At 61.7% G+C, this 16,591-nt stretch overlaps 1 protein-coding gene across 1 annotated transcript in view; it reads right to left on the minus strand.

Annotated features, from left to right (window-relative positions):
• Positions 1-15,268, minus strand: part of LOC140407024 (otoancorin-like) — a gene marked incomplete at its 5' end in the record, with an annotated part of 58,747 nt that extends 43,479 nt beyond the window's left edge. The window contains 2 exons of the mRNA XM_072494806.1: positions 651-786; positions 15,150-15,268. Coding sequence (XP_072350907.1) covers positions 651-786; positions 15,150-15,268 — 255 coding nt within the window. The remainder of the gene's footprint in view (positions 1-650; positions 787-15,149) is intronic.
• Positions 15,269-16,591: the final 1,323 nt, after the last annotated feature.

Raw genomic sequence — 16,591 nt, forward strand, 5'->3', positions numbered from 1 at the left:
CTCTACACTGTCCCCATCAAACACTCCCAGGACAGGTACAGCACGGGGTTAGATACAGAGTAAAGCTCCCTCTATACTGTCCCCATCAAACACTCCCAGGACAGGTACAGCATGGGGTTAGATACAGAGTAAAGCTCCCTCTACACTGTCCCCATCAAACACTCCCAGGACAGGTACAGCACGGGGTTAGATACAGAGTAAAGCTCCCTCTACACTGTCCCCATCAAACACTCCCAGGACAGGAGTCAGCCATTCAGCGTATGCAATGTGCTCCGCCAGTCAATGTGAACACAGCTGATCCTCTATTTTAATGTGTCTCTCCTCCACTCCCCAAACCCCTCGACGCCTTTCGTGTCTAGAAATCTATCCATTTAAGTCTTGAATATCTCCAGTGTCTCAGCCGCCACAGTCAGTGTGGCGGAGAATTGCACAGCGTCCAAAATGGCCCTGCCCGTTTCCGGAGATCTCAAGCCCTTGTTCCGCCTGCGTAGTTTGCTCCTTCCCGGCGAGTCGGAGGCCATCCCCCCCCACCCCCCCCTGCCCACCGCCGGAGGCCCCCGCACTGAGATTTCCTCCCCGGCCCGAACCCGCTGCAGACCAGTGGAGACCCTGCAAGCGGATGCCCTCTTTCCCCGGGTCAGGGTACTTACCAGGCATCGGACGGCGGCGTCTCGCACGCAGCCGCGCACGGGCGAACTCCGCGGCAACAGCTCCAGCCGAATATCGACCACCTTCTCCAGGAATGTCCCGCAGGCCTTGGCGAACCGCCGGCAGGTGTACTCCTCCCTGGGAAGGAGACGAGGGAAGACGTCAGATCCGGGACCGAGAGCCCTCCGCCCTCTGCCCGTCCCTCTCCCGGCTCACCCTCGGGAAACTGGGCTAACCGCGGCACTGTTTCGGCAATATCTCCCAAACTGCGCTCAACCAGGATGTTCAGACAGTGCAGCACTCCCTCAGTACTGACCCTCTGACAGTGCGGCACTCCCTCATTACTGACCCTCTGACAGTGCGGCACTCCCTCAGTACTGACCCTCTGACAGTGCGGTGCTCCCTCAGTACTGACCCTCTGACAGTGCGGCGCTCCCTCAGTACTGACCCTCCCACAGTGCGGCACTCCCTCAGTACTGACCCTCTGATAGTGCAGCGCTCCCTCAGTACTGACCCTCTGACAGTGCGGCACTCCCTCAGTACTGACCCTCTGACAGTGCGGCACTCCCTCAGTACTGACCCTCCCACAGTGTGGTGCTCCCTCAGTACTGACCCTCCCACAGTGCGGCACTCCCTCAGTACTGACCCTCCCACAGTGCGGCGCTCCCTCAGTACTGACCCTCCCACAGTGCGGCACTCCCTCAGTACTGACCCTCTGACAGTGCGGCGCTCCCTCAGTACTGACCCACCCACAGTGCGGCACTCCCTCAGTACTGACCCTCCCACAGTGCGGCACTCCCTCAGTACTGACCCTCTGACAGTGCGGCGCTCCCTCAGTACTGACCCTCCGACAGTGCGGCACTCCCTCAGTACTGACCCTCCCACAGTGCGGCGCTCCCTCAGTACTGAACCTCCGACAGTGCGGCACTCCCTCAGTACTGACCCTCCGACAGTGCAGCACTCCCTCAGTACTGACCCTCTGACAGTGCGGCACTCCCTCAGTACTGACCCTCCCACAGTGCGGCGCTCCCTCAGTACTGACCCTCCCACAGTGCGGCGCTCCCTCAGTACTGACCCTCTGACAGTGCGGCACTCCCTCAGTACTGACCCTCCCACAGTGCGGCGCTCCCTCAGTACTGACCCTCCCACAGTGCGGCGCTCCCTCAGTACTGACCCTCCCACAGTGCGGCGCTCCCTCAGTACTGACCCTCCCACAGTGCGGCGCTCCCTCAGTACTGACCCTCCCACAGTGCGGCGCTCCCTCAGCACTGACCCTCTGACAGTGCGGCACTTCCTCAGTACTGACCCTCTGACAGTGCGGCACTCCCTCAGCACTGACCCTCTGACAGTGCGGCACTCCCTCAGTACTGACCCTCCCACAGTGCGGCGCTCCCTCAGTACTGACCCTCTGACAGTGCGGCGCTCCCTCAGTACTGACCCTCTGACAGTGCGGCACTCCCTCAGCACTGACCCTCTGACAGTGCGGCACTCCCTCAGTACTGACCCTCCCACAGTGCGGCGCTCCCTCAGTACTGACCCTCTGACAGTGCGGCACTCCCTCAGTACTGACCCTCCCGCAGTGCGGCGCTCCCTCAGTACTGACCCTCCCACAGTGCGGCGCTCCCTCAGTACTGACCCTCCCGCAGTACGGCACTCCCTCAGTACTGACCCTCTGACAGTGCGGCGCTCCCTCAGTACTGACCATCTGACAGTGCAGCGCTCCCTCAGTACTGACCCTCTGACAGTGCGGCGCTCCCTCAGTACTGACCATCTGACAGTGCAGCGCTCCCTCAGTACTGACCCTCTGACAGTGCGGCGCTCCCTCAGTACTGACCCTCCCACATTGCGGCACTCCCTCAGTACTGACCCCCTGACAGTGCGGCACTCCCTCAGTACTGACCCTCGGACAGTGCAGCGCTCCCTCAGTACTGACCCTCCCACAGTGCGGCACTCCCTCAGTACTGACCCTCGGACAGTGCAGCGCTCCCTCAGTACTGACCCCCTGACAGTGCGGCACTCCCTCAGTACTGACCCCCTGACAGTGCAGCGCTCCCTCAGTACTGACCCTCTGACAGTGCGGCGCTCCCTCAGTACTGACCCTCTGACAGTGCGGCGCTCCCTCAGTACTGACCATCTGACAGTGCAACACTCCCTCAGTACTGACCATCTGACAGTGCGGCGCTCCCTCAGTACTGACCCTCTGACAGTGCGGCGCTCCCTCAGTACTGACCCTCCCACAGTGCGGCACTCCCTCAGTACTGACCCCCTGACAGTGCGGCACTCCCTCAGTACTGACCCTCGGACAGTGCAGCGCTCCCTCAGTACTGACCCTCCCACAGTGCGGCACTCCCTCAGTACTGACCCTCGGACAGTGCAGCGCTCCCTCAGTACTGACCCCCTGACAGTGCGGCACTCCCTCAGTACTGACCCCCTGACAGTGCAGCGCTCCCTCAGTACTGACCCTCTGACAGTGCGGCGCTCCCTCAGTACTGACCCTCTGACAGTGCGGCGCTCCCTCAGTACTGACCATCTGACAGTGCAACACTCCCTCAGTACTGACCATCTGACAGTGCAGCACTCCCTCAGTACTGACCCTCGCACAGTGCGGCGCTCCCTCAGTACTGACCCTCCCACAGTGCGGCACTCCCTCAGTACTGACCCTCTGACAGTGCGGCGCTCCCTCAGTACTGACCATCTGACAGTGCAGCGCTCCCTCAGTACTGACCCTCCCACAGTGCGGCACTCCCTCAGTACTGACCCTCCCACAGTGCGGCGCTCCCTCAGTACTGACCATCTGACAGTGCAGCGCTCCCTCAGTACTGACCCTCTGACAGTGCAGCCCTCCCTCAGTACTGACCCTCTGACAGTGCGGCACTCCCTCAGTACTGACCCTCTGACAGTGCGGCACTCCCTCAGTACTGACCCTCCCACAGTGCAGCACTCCCTCAGTACTGACCCTCCCACAGTGCGGCGGTCCCTTAGTACTGACCCTCTGACAGTGCGGCACTCCCTCAGTACTGACCCTCCGACAGTGCAGCGCTCCCTCAGTACTGACCCTCCGACAGTGCAGCACTCCCTCAGTACTGAGCCTCTGACAGTGCGGCGCTCCCTCAGTACTGACCCTCCAACAGTGCGGCGCTCCCTCAGTACTGACCCTCTGACAGTGCGGCGCTCCCTCAGCACTGACCCTCCCACAGTGCGGCACTCCCTCAGTACTGACCCTCTGACAGTGCGGTGCTCCCTCAGTACTGACCCTCTGACAGTGCGGCACTCCCTCAGTACTGACCCTCCCACAGTGCGGCTCTCCCTCAGTACTGACCCTCTGACAGTGCGGCGCTCCCTCAGCACTGACCCTCTGACAGCGTGGCACTCCCTCAGTACTGACCCTCCCACAGTGCGGCTCTCCCTCAGTACTGACCCTCTGACAGTGCGGCGCTCCCTCAGTACTGACCCTCTGACAGTGCAGCGCTCCCTCAGTACTGACCCTCTGACAGTGCGGCGCTCCCTCAGTACTGACCCTCTGACAGTGCGGCGCTCCCTCAGTACTGACCATCTGACAGTGCAACACTCCCTCAGTACTGACCATCTGACAGTGCGGCGCTCCCTCAGTACTGACCCTCTGACAGTGCGGCGCTCCCTCAGTACTGACCCTCCCACAGTGCGGCACTCCCTCAGTACTGACCCCCTGACAGTGCGGCACTCCCTCAGTACTGACCCTCGGACAGTGCAGCGCTCCCTCAGTACTGACCCTCCCACAGTGCGGCACTCCCTCAGTACTGACCCTCGGACAGTGCAGCGCTCCCTCAGTACTGACCCCCTGACAGTGCGGCACTCCCTCAGTACTGACCCCCTGACAGTGCAGCGCTCCCTCAGTACTGACCCTCTGACAGTGCGGCGCTCCCTCAGTACTGACCCTCTGACAGTGCGGCGCTCCCTCAGTACTGACCATCTGACAGTGCAACACTCCCTCAGTACTGACCATCTGACAGTGCAGCACTCCCTCAGTACTGACCCTCGCACAGTGCGGCGCTCCCTCAGTACTGACCCTCCCACAGTGCGGCACTCCCTCAGTACTGACCCTCTGACAGTGCGGCGCTCCCTCAGTACTGACCATCTGACAGTGCAGCGCTCCCTCAGTACTGACCCTCCCACAGTGCGGCACTCCCTCAGTACTGACCCTCCCACAGTGCGGCGCTCCCTCAGTACTGACCATCTGACAGTGCAGCGCTCCCTCAGTACTGACCCTCTGACAGTGCAGCCCTCCCTCAGTACTGACCCTCTGACAGTGCGGCACTCCCTCAGTACTGACCCTCTGACAGTGCGGCACTCCCTCAGTACTGACCCTCCCACAGTGCAGCACTCCCTCAGTACTGACCCTCCCACAGTGCGGCGGTCCCTTAGTACTGACCCTCTGACAGTGCGGCACTCCCTCAGTACTGACCCTCCGACAGTGCAGCGCTCCCTCAGTACTGACCCTCCGACAGTGCAGCACTCCCTCAGTACTGAGCCTCTGACAGTGCGGCGCTCCCTCAGTACTGACCCTCCAACAGTGCGGCGCTCCCTCAGTACTGACCCTCTGACAGTGCGGCGCTCCCTCAGCACTGACCCTCCCACAGTGCGGCACTCCCTCAGTACTGACCCTCTGACAGTGCGGTGCTCCCTCAGTACTGACCCTCTGACAGTGCGGCACTCCCTCAGTACTGACCCTCCCACAGTGCGGCTCTCCCTCAGTACTGACCCTCTGACAGTGCGGCGCTCCCTCAGCACTGACCCTCTGACAGCGTGGCACTCCCTCAGTACTGACCCTCCCACAGTGCGGCTCTCCCTCAGTACTGACCCTCTGACAGTGCGGCGCTCCCTCAGTACTGACCCTCCAACAGTGCGGCTCTCCCTCAGTACTGACCCTCTGACAGTGCGGCGCTCCCTCAGTACTGACCCTCCGACAGTGCGGCACTCCCTCAGTACTGACCCTCTGACAGTGCGGCGCTCCCTCAGTACTGACCCTCTGACAGTGCGGCACTCCCTCAGTACTGACCCTCCGACAGTGCGGCACTCCCTCAGTACTCACCCTCTGAAAGTGCAGCGCTCCCTCAGTACTGACCCTCTGACAGTGCGGCACTCCTTCAGTACTGTCCCTCCGACAGTGCAGCACTCCCTCAGTACTGACCCTCTGACAGTGCGGCGCTCCCTCAGTACTGACCCTCCCAAAGTGCGGAGCTCCCTCAGTACTGACCCTCCCACAGTGCAGCACTCCCTCAGTACTGACCCTCTGACAGTGCGGCGCTCCCTCAGTACTGACCCTCCGACAGTGCGGCTCTCCCTCAGTACTGACCCTCTGACAGTGCGGCACTCCCTCAGTACTGACCCTCTGACAGTGCGGCACTCCCTCAGTACTGACCCTCCCACAGTGCGGCGCTCCATTAGTACTGACCCTCTCACAGTGCGGCACTCCCTCAGTACTGACCCTCCCACAGTGCGGCGCTCCCTCAGTACTGACCCCCCCCACAGAGCAGCACTCCCTCAGTACTGACCCTCTGACAGTGCGGCGCTCCCTCAGTACTGACCCTCCCACAGTGCAGCAGTCCCTCAGTAGTGTCCCTCCGACAGTGCGGCGCTACCTCAGTACTGACCCTCCCACAGTGCAGCACTCCCTCAGTACTGACCGTCCCACAGTGCGGCACTCCCTCAGTACTGACCCTCTGACAGTGCGGCACTCCCTCAGTACTGACCCTCTGACAGTGCAGCACTCCCTCAGTACTGACACTCCCACAGTGCAGCACTCCCTCAGTAGTGACCCACCCACAGTGCGGCGCTCCCTCAGTACTGACCCTCCCACAGTGCAGCACTCCCTCAGAACTGACCCTCCCACAGTGCGGCGCTCCCTCAATACTGACCCTCCCACAGTGCGGCGCTCCCTCCGTACTGACCTCTGACAGTGCGGCGCTCCCTCAGTACTGACCCTCCGACAGTGCGGCGCTCCCTCAGTACTGACCCTCCCACAGTGCGGCGCTCCCTCAGTACTGACCCTCCCACAGTGCAGCACTCCCTCAGAACTGACCCTCCCACAGTGCGACACTCCCTCAGTACTGACCCTCCAACAGTGCGGCGCTCCCTCAGTACTGACCCTCCGACAGTGCGGCACTCCCTCAGTACTGACCCTCCGACAGTGCGGCGCTCCCTCAGTACTGACCATCTGACAGTGCGGCACTCCGTCAGTACTGACCCTCCGACAGTGCGGCACTCCCTCAGAACTGACCCTCCGACAGTGCGGCGCTCCCTCAGTACTGACCCTCCCACAGTGCGGTGCTCCCTCAGTACTGACCCTCCCACAGTGCGACCCTCCCACAGTGCGGCGCTCCCTCAGTACTGACCCTCTGACAGTGCGGCGCTCCCTCAGTACTGACCCTCTGACAGTGCGGCGCTCCCTCAGTACTGACCCTCCCACAGTGCGGTGCTCCCTCAGTACTGACCCTCCCACAGTGCGACCCTCCCACAGTGCGGCGCTCCCTCAGTACTGACCCTCTGACAGTGCGGCGCTCCCTCAGTACTGACCCTCTGACAGTGTGGCGCTCCCTCAGTACTGACCCTCTGACAGTGCGGCACTCCCTCAGTACTGACCCTCTGACAAGGCGGCGCTCCCTCAGTACTGACCCTCCCACAGTGCGGCACTCCCTCAGTACTGACCCTCTGACAGCGCGGCGCTCCCTCAGTACTGACCCTCTGATAGTGCGGCACTCCCTCAGTACTGACCCCCCCACAGTGCGGCGCTCCCTCAGTACTGACCCTCCCACAGTGCGGCACCTCCTCAGTACTGACCCTCCCACAGTGCAGCGCTCCCTCTGTACTGACCCTCTGACAGTGCGGCACTCCCTCAGTACTGACCCTCCCACAGTGCGGCGCTCCCTCAGTTCAGACCCTCCCACAGTGCGGCACTCCCTCAGTACTGACCCTCCCACAGTGCGGCGCTCCCTCAGCACTGACCCTCCCACAGTGCGGCACTCCCTCAGTACTGACCCTCCCACAGTGCGGCACTCCCTCAGTACTGACCCTCCCACAGTGCAGCACTCCCTCAGTCCTGACCCTCCGACAGTGCGGCGCTCCCTCAGTACTGACCCTCCGACAGTGCGGCGCTCCCTCAGTACTGACCCTCTGACAGTGCAGCACTCCCTCAGTACTGACCCTCCCACAGTGCGGCGCTCCCTCAGTACTGACCCTCAGACAGTGCGGCACTCCCTCAGTACTGACCCTCTGATGGTGCGGCGCTCACTCAGTACTGACCCTCTGACAGTACGGCACTCCCTCAGTACTGACCCTCTGATGGTGCGGCGCTCCCTCAGTACTGACCCTCCCACAGTGCGGCACTCCCTCAGTACTGACCCTCTGACAGTGCAGCATTCCCTCAGCACTGACCCTCTGACAGTGCGGCGCTCCCTCAGTACTGACCCTCTGACAGTGCGGCGCTCCCTCAGTACTGACCCTCTGACAGTGCGGCACTCCCTCAGTACTGACCCTCTGACAGTGCGGCGCTCCCTCAGTACTGACCCTCTGACAGTGCGGCTCTCCCTCAGTACTGACCCTCTGACAGTGCGGCACTCCCTCAGTACTGACCCTCCCACAGTGCGGCGCTCCCTCAGCACTGACCCTCTGGCAGTGCGGCACTCCCTCAGTACTGACCCTCTGACAGTGCAGCACTCCCTCAGTACTGACCCTCCCACAGTGCGGCGCTCCCTCAGTACCTACCCTCTGACAGTGCAGCACTCCCTCAGTACTGACCCTCTGACAGTGCGGCACTCCCTCAGTACTGACCCTCCCACAGGGCGGCGCTCCCTCAGTACTGACCCTCCGACAGTGCGGCGTTCCCTCAGTACTGACCCTCCCACAGTGCAGCGCTCCCTCAGTACTGACCCTCTGACAGTGTGGCGCTCCCTCAGTACTGACCCTCCAACAGTGCGGTGCTCCCTCAGTACTGACCCTCCCACAGTGCCGCGCTCCCTCAGTACTGACCCTCTGACAGTGCAGCGCTCCCTCAGTACTGACCCTCCGACAGTGCGGCACTCCCTCAGTACTGACCCTCCGACAGTGCGGCGCTCCCTCAGCACTGACCCTCCCACAGTACCGCGCTCCCTCAGTACTGACCCTCTGACAGTGCGGCGCTCCCTCAGTACTGACCCTCCGACAGTGCGGCGCTCCCTCAGTACTGACCCTCTGACAGTGCGGCGCTCCCTCAGTACTGACCCTCCCACAGTGCGGCGCTCCCTCAGCACTGACCCTCTGACAGTGCGGCACTCCCTCAGTACTGACCCTCTGACAGTGCGGTGCTCCCTCAGTACTGACCCTCCCACAGTGCGGCACACCCTCAGTACTGACCCTCCCACAGTGCAGCACTCCCTCAGTACTGACCCTCTGACAGTGCGGCGCTCCCTCAGTACTGACCCTCCGACAGTGCGGCACTCCCTCAGTACTGACCCTCTGACAGTGCGGCACTCCCTCAGTACTGACCCTCTGACAGTGCGGCACTCCCTCAGTACTGACCCTCCCACAGTGCGGCGCTCCATTAGTACTGACCCTCCCACAGTGCGGCACTCCCTCAGTACTGACCCTCCCACAGTGAGGCGCTCCCTCAGTACTGACCCCCCCCACAGTGCAGCACTCCCTCAGTACTGACCCTCTGACAGTGCGGCGCTCCCTCAGTACTGACCCTCCCACAGTGCAGCAGTCCCTCAGTACTGACCCTCCGACAGTGCGGCGCTACCTCAGTACTGACCCTCCCACAGTGCAGCGCTCCCTCAGTACTGACCCTCTGACAGTGCGGCACTCCCTCAGTACTGACCCTCTGACAGTGCGGCACTCTCTCAGTACTGACCCTCCCACAGTGCAGCACTCCCTCAGTAGTGACCCTCCCACAGTGCGGCGCTCCCTCAGTACTGACCCTACCACAGTGCAGCACTCCCTCAGAACTGACCCTCCCACAGTGCGGCGCTCCCTCAATACTGACCCTCCCACAGTGCGGCGCTCCCTCAGTACTGACCTCTGACAGTGCGGCGCTCCCTCAGTACTGACCCTCCGACAGTGCGGCGCTCCCTCAGTACTGACCCTCCCACAGTGCGGCGCTCCCTCAGTACTGACCCTCCCACAGTGCAGCACTCCCTCAGAACTGACCCTCCCACAGTGCGACACTCCCTCAGTACTGACCCTCCAACAGTGCGGCGCTCCCTCAGTACTGACCCTCTGACAGTGCGGCACTCCGTCAGTACTGACCCTCCGACAGTGCGGCACTCCCTCAGAACTGACCCTCCGACAGTGCGGCGCTCCCTCAGTACTGACCCTCCCACAGTGCGGTGCTCCCTCAGTACTGACCCTCCCACAGTGCGACCCTCCCACAGTGCGGCGCTCCCTCAGTACTGACCCTCTGACAGTGCGGCGCTCCCTCAGTACTGACCCTCTGACAGTGCGGCGCTCCCTCAGTACTGCCCCTCCCACAGTGCGGTGCTCCCTCAGTACTGACCCTCCCACAGTGCGACCCTCCCACAGTGCGGCGCTCCCTCAGTACTGACCCTCTGACAGTGCGGCGCTCCCTCAGTACTGACCCTCTGACAGTGTGGCGCTCCCTCAGTATTGACCCTCTGACAGTGCGGCACTCCCTCAGTACTGACCCTCTGACAATGCGGCGCTCCCTCAGTACTGACCCTCCCACAGTGCGGCACTCCCTCAGTACTGACCCTCCCACAGTACGGCACTCCCTCAGTACTGACCCTCTGACAGCGCGGCGCTCCCTCAGTACTGACCCTCTGATAGTGCGGCACTCCCTCAGTACTGACCCTCCCACAGTGCGGCGCTCCCTCAGTACTGACCCTCCCACAGTGCGGCACCTCCTCAGTACTGACCCTCCCACAGTGCAGCGCTCCCTCAGTACTGACCCTCTGACAGTGCGGCACTCCCTCAGTACTGACCCTCCCACAGTGCGGCGCTCCCTCAGTACAGACCCTCCCACAGTGCGGCGCTCCCTCAGCACTGACCCTCCCACAGTGCGGCACTCCCTCAGTACTGACCCTCCCACAGTGCGGCACTCCCTCAGTACTGACCCACCCACAGTGCAGCACTCCCTCAGTACTGACCCTCCGACAGTGCGGCACTCCCTCAGTACTGACCCTCCCACAGTGGGGCGCTCCCTCAGCACTGACCCTCCCACAGTGCGGCACTCCCTCAGTACTGACCCTCCCACAGTGCAGCACTCCCTCAGTACTGACCCTCCGACAGTGCGGCGCTCCCTCAGTACTGACCCTCTGACAGTGCAGCACTCCCTCAGTCCTGACCCTCCGACAGTGCGGCACTCCCTCAGTACTGACCCTCCGACAGTGCGGCGCTCCCTCAGTACTGACCCTCTGACAGTGCAGCACTCCCTCAGTACTGACCCTCCCACAGTGCGGCGCTCCCTCAGTACTGACCCTCAGACAGTGCGGCACTCCCTCAGTACTGACCCTCTGATGGTGCGGCGCTCCCTCAGTACTGACCCTCTGACAGTGCGGCACTCCCTCAGTACTGACCCTCTGATGGTGCGGCGCTCCCTCAGTACTGACCCTCCCACAGTGCGGCACTCCCTCAGTACTGACCCTCTGACAGTGCAGAATTCCCTCAGCACTGACCCTCTGACAGTGCGGCGCTCCCTCAGTACTGACCCTCTGACAGTGCGGCGCTCCCTCAGTACTGACCCTCTGACAGTGCGGCACTCCGTCAGTACTGACCCTCTGACAGTGCGGCGCTCCCTCAGTACTGACCCTCTGACAGTGCGGCGCTCCCTCAGTACTGACCCTCTGACAGTGCGGCACTCCCTCAGTACTGACCCTCCCACAGTGCGGCGCTCCCTCAGCACTGACCCTCTGGCAGTGCGGCACTCCCTCAGTACTGACCCTCTGACAGTGCAGCACTCCCTCAGTACTGACCCTCCCACAGTGCGGCGCTCCCTCAGTACCTACCCTCTGACAGTGCGGCACTCCCTCAGTACTGACCCTCCCACAGTGCGGCACTCCCTCAGTACTGACCCTCTGACAGTGCGGCGCTCCCTCAGTACTGACCCTCTGACAGTGCGGCACTCCCTCAGTACTGACCCTCCCACAGGGCGGCGCTCCCTCAGTACTGACCCTCCGACAGTGCGGCGTTCCCTCAGTACTGACCCTCCCACAGTGCAGCGCTCCCTCAGTACTGACCCTCTGACAGTGTGGCGCTCCCTCAGTACTGACCCTCCAACAGTGCGGTGCTCCCTCAGTACTGACCCTCCCACAGTGCCGCGCTCCCTCAGTACTGACCCTCTGACAGTGCGGCGCTCCCTCAGTACTGACCCTCCGACAGTGCGGCACTCCCTCAGTACTGACCCTCCGACAGTGCGGCGCTCCCTCAGCACTGACCCTCCCACAGTGCCGCGCTCCCTCAGTACTGACCCTCCCACAGTGCGGCGCTCCCTCAGTACTGACCCTCTGACAGTGCGGCACTCCCTCAGTACTGACCCTCCCACAGTGTGGCACTCCCTCAGTACTGACCCTCTGACAGTGCGGCGCTCCCTCAGTACTGACCCTCTGACAGTGCGGCACTCCCTCAGTACTGACCCTCCCACAGTGCGGCGCTCCCTCAGTACTGACCCTCCGACAGTGCGGCGTTCCCTCAGTACTGACCCTCCCACAGTGCGGCGCTCCCTCAGTACTGACCCTCCCACAGTGTGGCGCTCCCTCAGTACTGACCCTCCAACAGTGCGGTGCTCCCTCAGTACTGACCCTCACACAGTGCCGCGCTCCCTCAGTACTGACCCTCTGACAGTGCGGCGCTCCCTCAGTACTGACCCTCCGACAGTGTGGCACTCCCTCAGTACTGACCCTCCGACAGTGCGGCGCTCCCTCAGTACTTACCCTCCCACAGTGCGGCACTCCCTCAGTACTGACCCTCTGACAGCGCGGCGCTCCCTCAGTGCTGACCCTCTGATAGTGCGGCACTCCCTCAGTACTGACCCTCCCACAGTGCGGCGCTCCCTCAGTACTGACCCTCCCACAGTGCGGCACTCCCTCAGTACTGACCCTCCCACAGTGCAGCACTCTCTCAGTACTGACCCTCCGACAGTGCGGCGCTCCCTCAGTACAGACCCTCCCACAGTGCGGCACTCCCTCAGTACTGACCCTCCGACAGTGCGGCGCTCCCTCAGCACTGACCCTCCCACAGTGCGGCACTCCCTCAGTACTGACCCTCCCACAGTGCGCCGCTCCCTCAGCACTGACCCTCTGACAGTGCGGCACTCCCTCAGTACTGACCCTCTGACAGTGCGGTGCTCCCTCAGTACTGACTCAACCACAGTGCGGCACTCCCTCAGCACTGACCCTCTGACAGTGTCTTGGCCAGCTTAGTTCTTCACCACCCACTCTCATTGTCATTTTCCAGTGTCACCCCCCCCCCCCCCCCCCACCATGCCACTAATTTGGGTGTACTGAGGGAGTGCCGCACTGTCGGAGGGTCAGTACTGAGGGAGCGCCGTACTGTCGGAGGGTCAGTACTGAGGGAGCGCCGCACTGTCGGAGGGTCAGTACTGAGGGAGATCCACACTGTCAGAGGGTCAGTACTGAGGGAGCGCCGCACTGTCAGAGGGTCAGTACTGAGGGAGTGCCGCACTGTCAGAGGGTCAGTACTGAGGGAGTGCCGCACTGTCGGAGGGTCAGTACTGAGGGAGATCCACACTGTCAGGGGGTCAGTACTGAGGGAGCGCCGCACTGTCAGAGGGTCAGTACTGAGGGAGTGCCGCAGTGTCAGAGGGTCAGTACTGAGGGAGTGCCGCACTGTCAGAGGGTCAGTACTGAGGGAGCGCCGCACTGTGGTGGGTCAGTGCTGAGGGAGCGCCGCACTGTCAGAGGGTCAGTACTGAGGGAGCGCCGCACTGTGGGAGGGTCAGTACTGAGGGAGTGCCGCACTGTCAGAGGGTCAGTACTGAGGGAGTGCCGCACTGTGGGAGGGTCAGTACTGAGGGAGCGCCGCACTGTCAGAGGGTCAGTACTGAGGGAGTGCCGCACTGTCAGAGGGTCAGTACTGAGGGAGCGCCACACTGTCAGAGGGTCAGTACTGAGGGAGTGCCGCACTGTCAGAGGGTCAGTACTGAGGGAGTGCCGCACTGTCAGAGGGTCAGTACTGAGGGAGTGCCGCACTGTGGGATCGGGATGAGTGGGATCGGGAATGTGTGGGATCGGGAATGTGTGGGATCGGGATGAGTGGGATCGGGAATGTGTGGGATCGGTAATGTGTGGGATCGGGAATGTGTGGGATTGGGAATGTGTGGGATAGGGAATGTGTGGGATTGGGAATGTGCGGGATTGGGAATGTGTGGGATTGGGAATGTGCGGGATTGTGAATGTGTGGGATTGGGAAGTGTGGGATTGTGAAGTGTGGGATCGGGAATGTGTGGGATCGGGAATGTGCGGGATTGGGAATGTGCGGGATTGGGAATGTGCGGGATTGGGATGACTGGGATCGGGATGACTGGGATCGGGAATGTGTGGGATCGGGAATGTGTGAGATCGGGAATGTGTGAGATCGGGAATGTGAGGGATCAGGAATGTGAGGGATCGGGAATGTGAGGGATCGGGAATGTGAGGGATCGGGAATGTGCGGGATTGGGATGACTGGGATCGGGATGACTGGGATCGGGAATGTGAGGGATCAGGAATGTGAGGGATCAGGAATGTGAGGGATCGGGAATGTGAGGGATCGGGAATGTGCGGGATTGGGAATATGCGGGATCGGATGACTGGGATCGGGAAATGTGTGGGATCGGGAATGTGTGAGATCGGGAATGTGAGGATCGGGAATGTGCGGGATTGGGATGACTGGGATCGGATGACTGGGATCGGGAATGTGAGGGATCAGGAATGTGAGGGATCAGGAATGTGAGGGATCGGGAATGTGAGGGATCGGGAATGTGCGGGATTGGGAATGTGCGGGATTGGGAATGTGCGGGATGGGATGACTGGGATCGGGATGACTGGGATCGGGAATGTGTGGGATCGGAATGTGTGAGATCGGGAATGTGTGAGATCGGGAATGTGAGGATCAGGAATGTGAGGGATCAGGAATGTGAGGGATCGGGAATGTGAGGGATCGGGATGACTGGGATCGGATGACTGGGATCGGGAATGTGTGGGATTGGGAATGTGCGGGATTGGGAATGTGCGGGATTGGGATGACTGGGATCGGGGATGTGTGGGATCGGGATGTGTGAGATCGGAATGTGAGGGATCGGAATGTGAGGGATCGGGAATGTGAGGGATCGGAATGATGTACATGACAACAATGATCAGAATCCCGGAAAACATTGCCCGGGATGTGAACCGTTCTGGGGTCTCCTGATGCTGGGCGAGGAGCCACTGGAAGGGCCGACTGAATGGGAGGGATGGGCCTCGGAGCTTTGGCTGAAAGACTGACCCCCCATGACCTGAGCGAAACGGATTCCGGGCCTCCATCGCAAACACACCCACCCAAGGTAGAGCAGTAGGTCGCTGGGGATCTGATTCAGGAACGAATCCAGGTTCTCCTGGAGGAAGTCTGTTGTCAAACTGCCCAAAAAGTTCTTCAGTTTATCCGCTGCACAGGTCAACTGTGGGAGAGAAGAAACAAGCTGGCTCAGGGTTAGATACAGAGTAAAGCTCCCTCTGTACTGCCCCCATCAAACACTCCCAGGACAGGTACAGCACGGGGTTAGATACAGAGTAAAGCTCCTCTACACCGTCCCCATCAAACACTCCAGGACAGGTCCAGCACGGGGTTAGGATACAGAGTAAAGCTCCCTCTACACCGTCCCATCAAACACTCCAGGACAGGTCCAGCACGGGGGTTAGATACAGAGTAAAGTTCCTCTACACTGTCCCCATCAAACACTCCCAGGACAGGTACAGCACGGGGTTAGATACAGAGTAAAGCTCCCTCTACACTGTCCCCATCAAACACTCCCAGGGACAGGTACAGCACGGGGTGAAATACAGAGTAAAGCTCCCTCTACACTGTCCCCATCAAACACTCCCAGGACAGGTCCAGCACGGGGTTAGATACAGAGTAAAGCTCCCTCTACACTGTCCCCATCAAACACTCCCAGGACAGGTACAGCACGGGGTTAGATACAGAGTAAAGCTCCCTCTGCACTGTCCCCATCAAACACTCCCAGGACAGGTACAGCACGGGGTTAGATACAGAGTAAAGCTGTGTAAACGCAGATTTGTTGAGGAAGAGACAGGATGAGATTGGTTCCTCGTGCTGACCAATGGGGAACAGTTTTTTCTGGCATTGTTAAAATCCGAGTGTAACAGCCGGGAAATGCGATTGGGCGGGGAATTGGTCCCGACGTCCAAATCACGCGGGCACCGGTGTGACGCCAATGCAATTCTCCGGCCACCTCGACAGCGGCGGAGTGGGTTCCAGAACGCACGTACAGGAGGCACCGTTGGCACGTCATTAGCGGGCCCGACCCGGTATTCCCCGGGGTCTCCACAATTCTCCGCCCCCGATGGCCCAAGTCCCCGCCGCCGAGTGGCGGCCGCTGGGGGTGCGGGAGGGTGTGCGGAATGTGTTCAACATCACCATAGATTGCTGACAGTTGTGCCGCTGGCCGGGGGTGGGGGGGTGGGCTGCTGCCAGGGCCGGGGGGAGTAGCGGGGGAGGGGGAGGCGATGACTAGGAGGTGGGCTTGCGGGGTCGGAGCGGACGGGGACGGAACACCGTTGCCGCAGCCGGCAAGGCAGTGGTGATTGCCCGCTGTGAACTTAGTGCCACGGGGTGTGGGCCACCCCCCCCCCCCCCCCGGCTACGGCGGCGCTGGGCGGAGTTCGCGGCTGCCACGTCGAGTTCCCAGCGGGGGGGTCCACACCTGTCCCACGTCGTCGCCAACCACGTCGGTCGGGGGCGAAGCATCGTGGAGCGGGTCTCG

This window comes from Scyliorhinus torazame, unplaced genomic scaffold (assembly GCF_047496885.1).
Source record: "Scyliorhinus torazame isolate Kashiwa2021f unplaced genomic scaffold, sScyTor2.1 scaffold_1100, whole genome shotgun sequence".
NCBI lineage: Eukaryota > Metazoa > Chordata > Chondrichthyes > Carcharhiniformes > Scyliorhinidae > Scyliorhinus > Scyliorhinus torazame.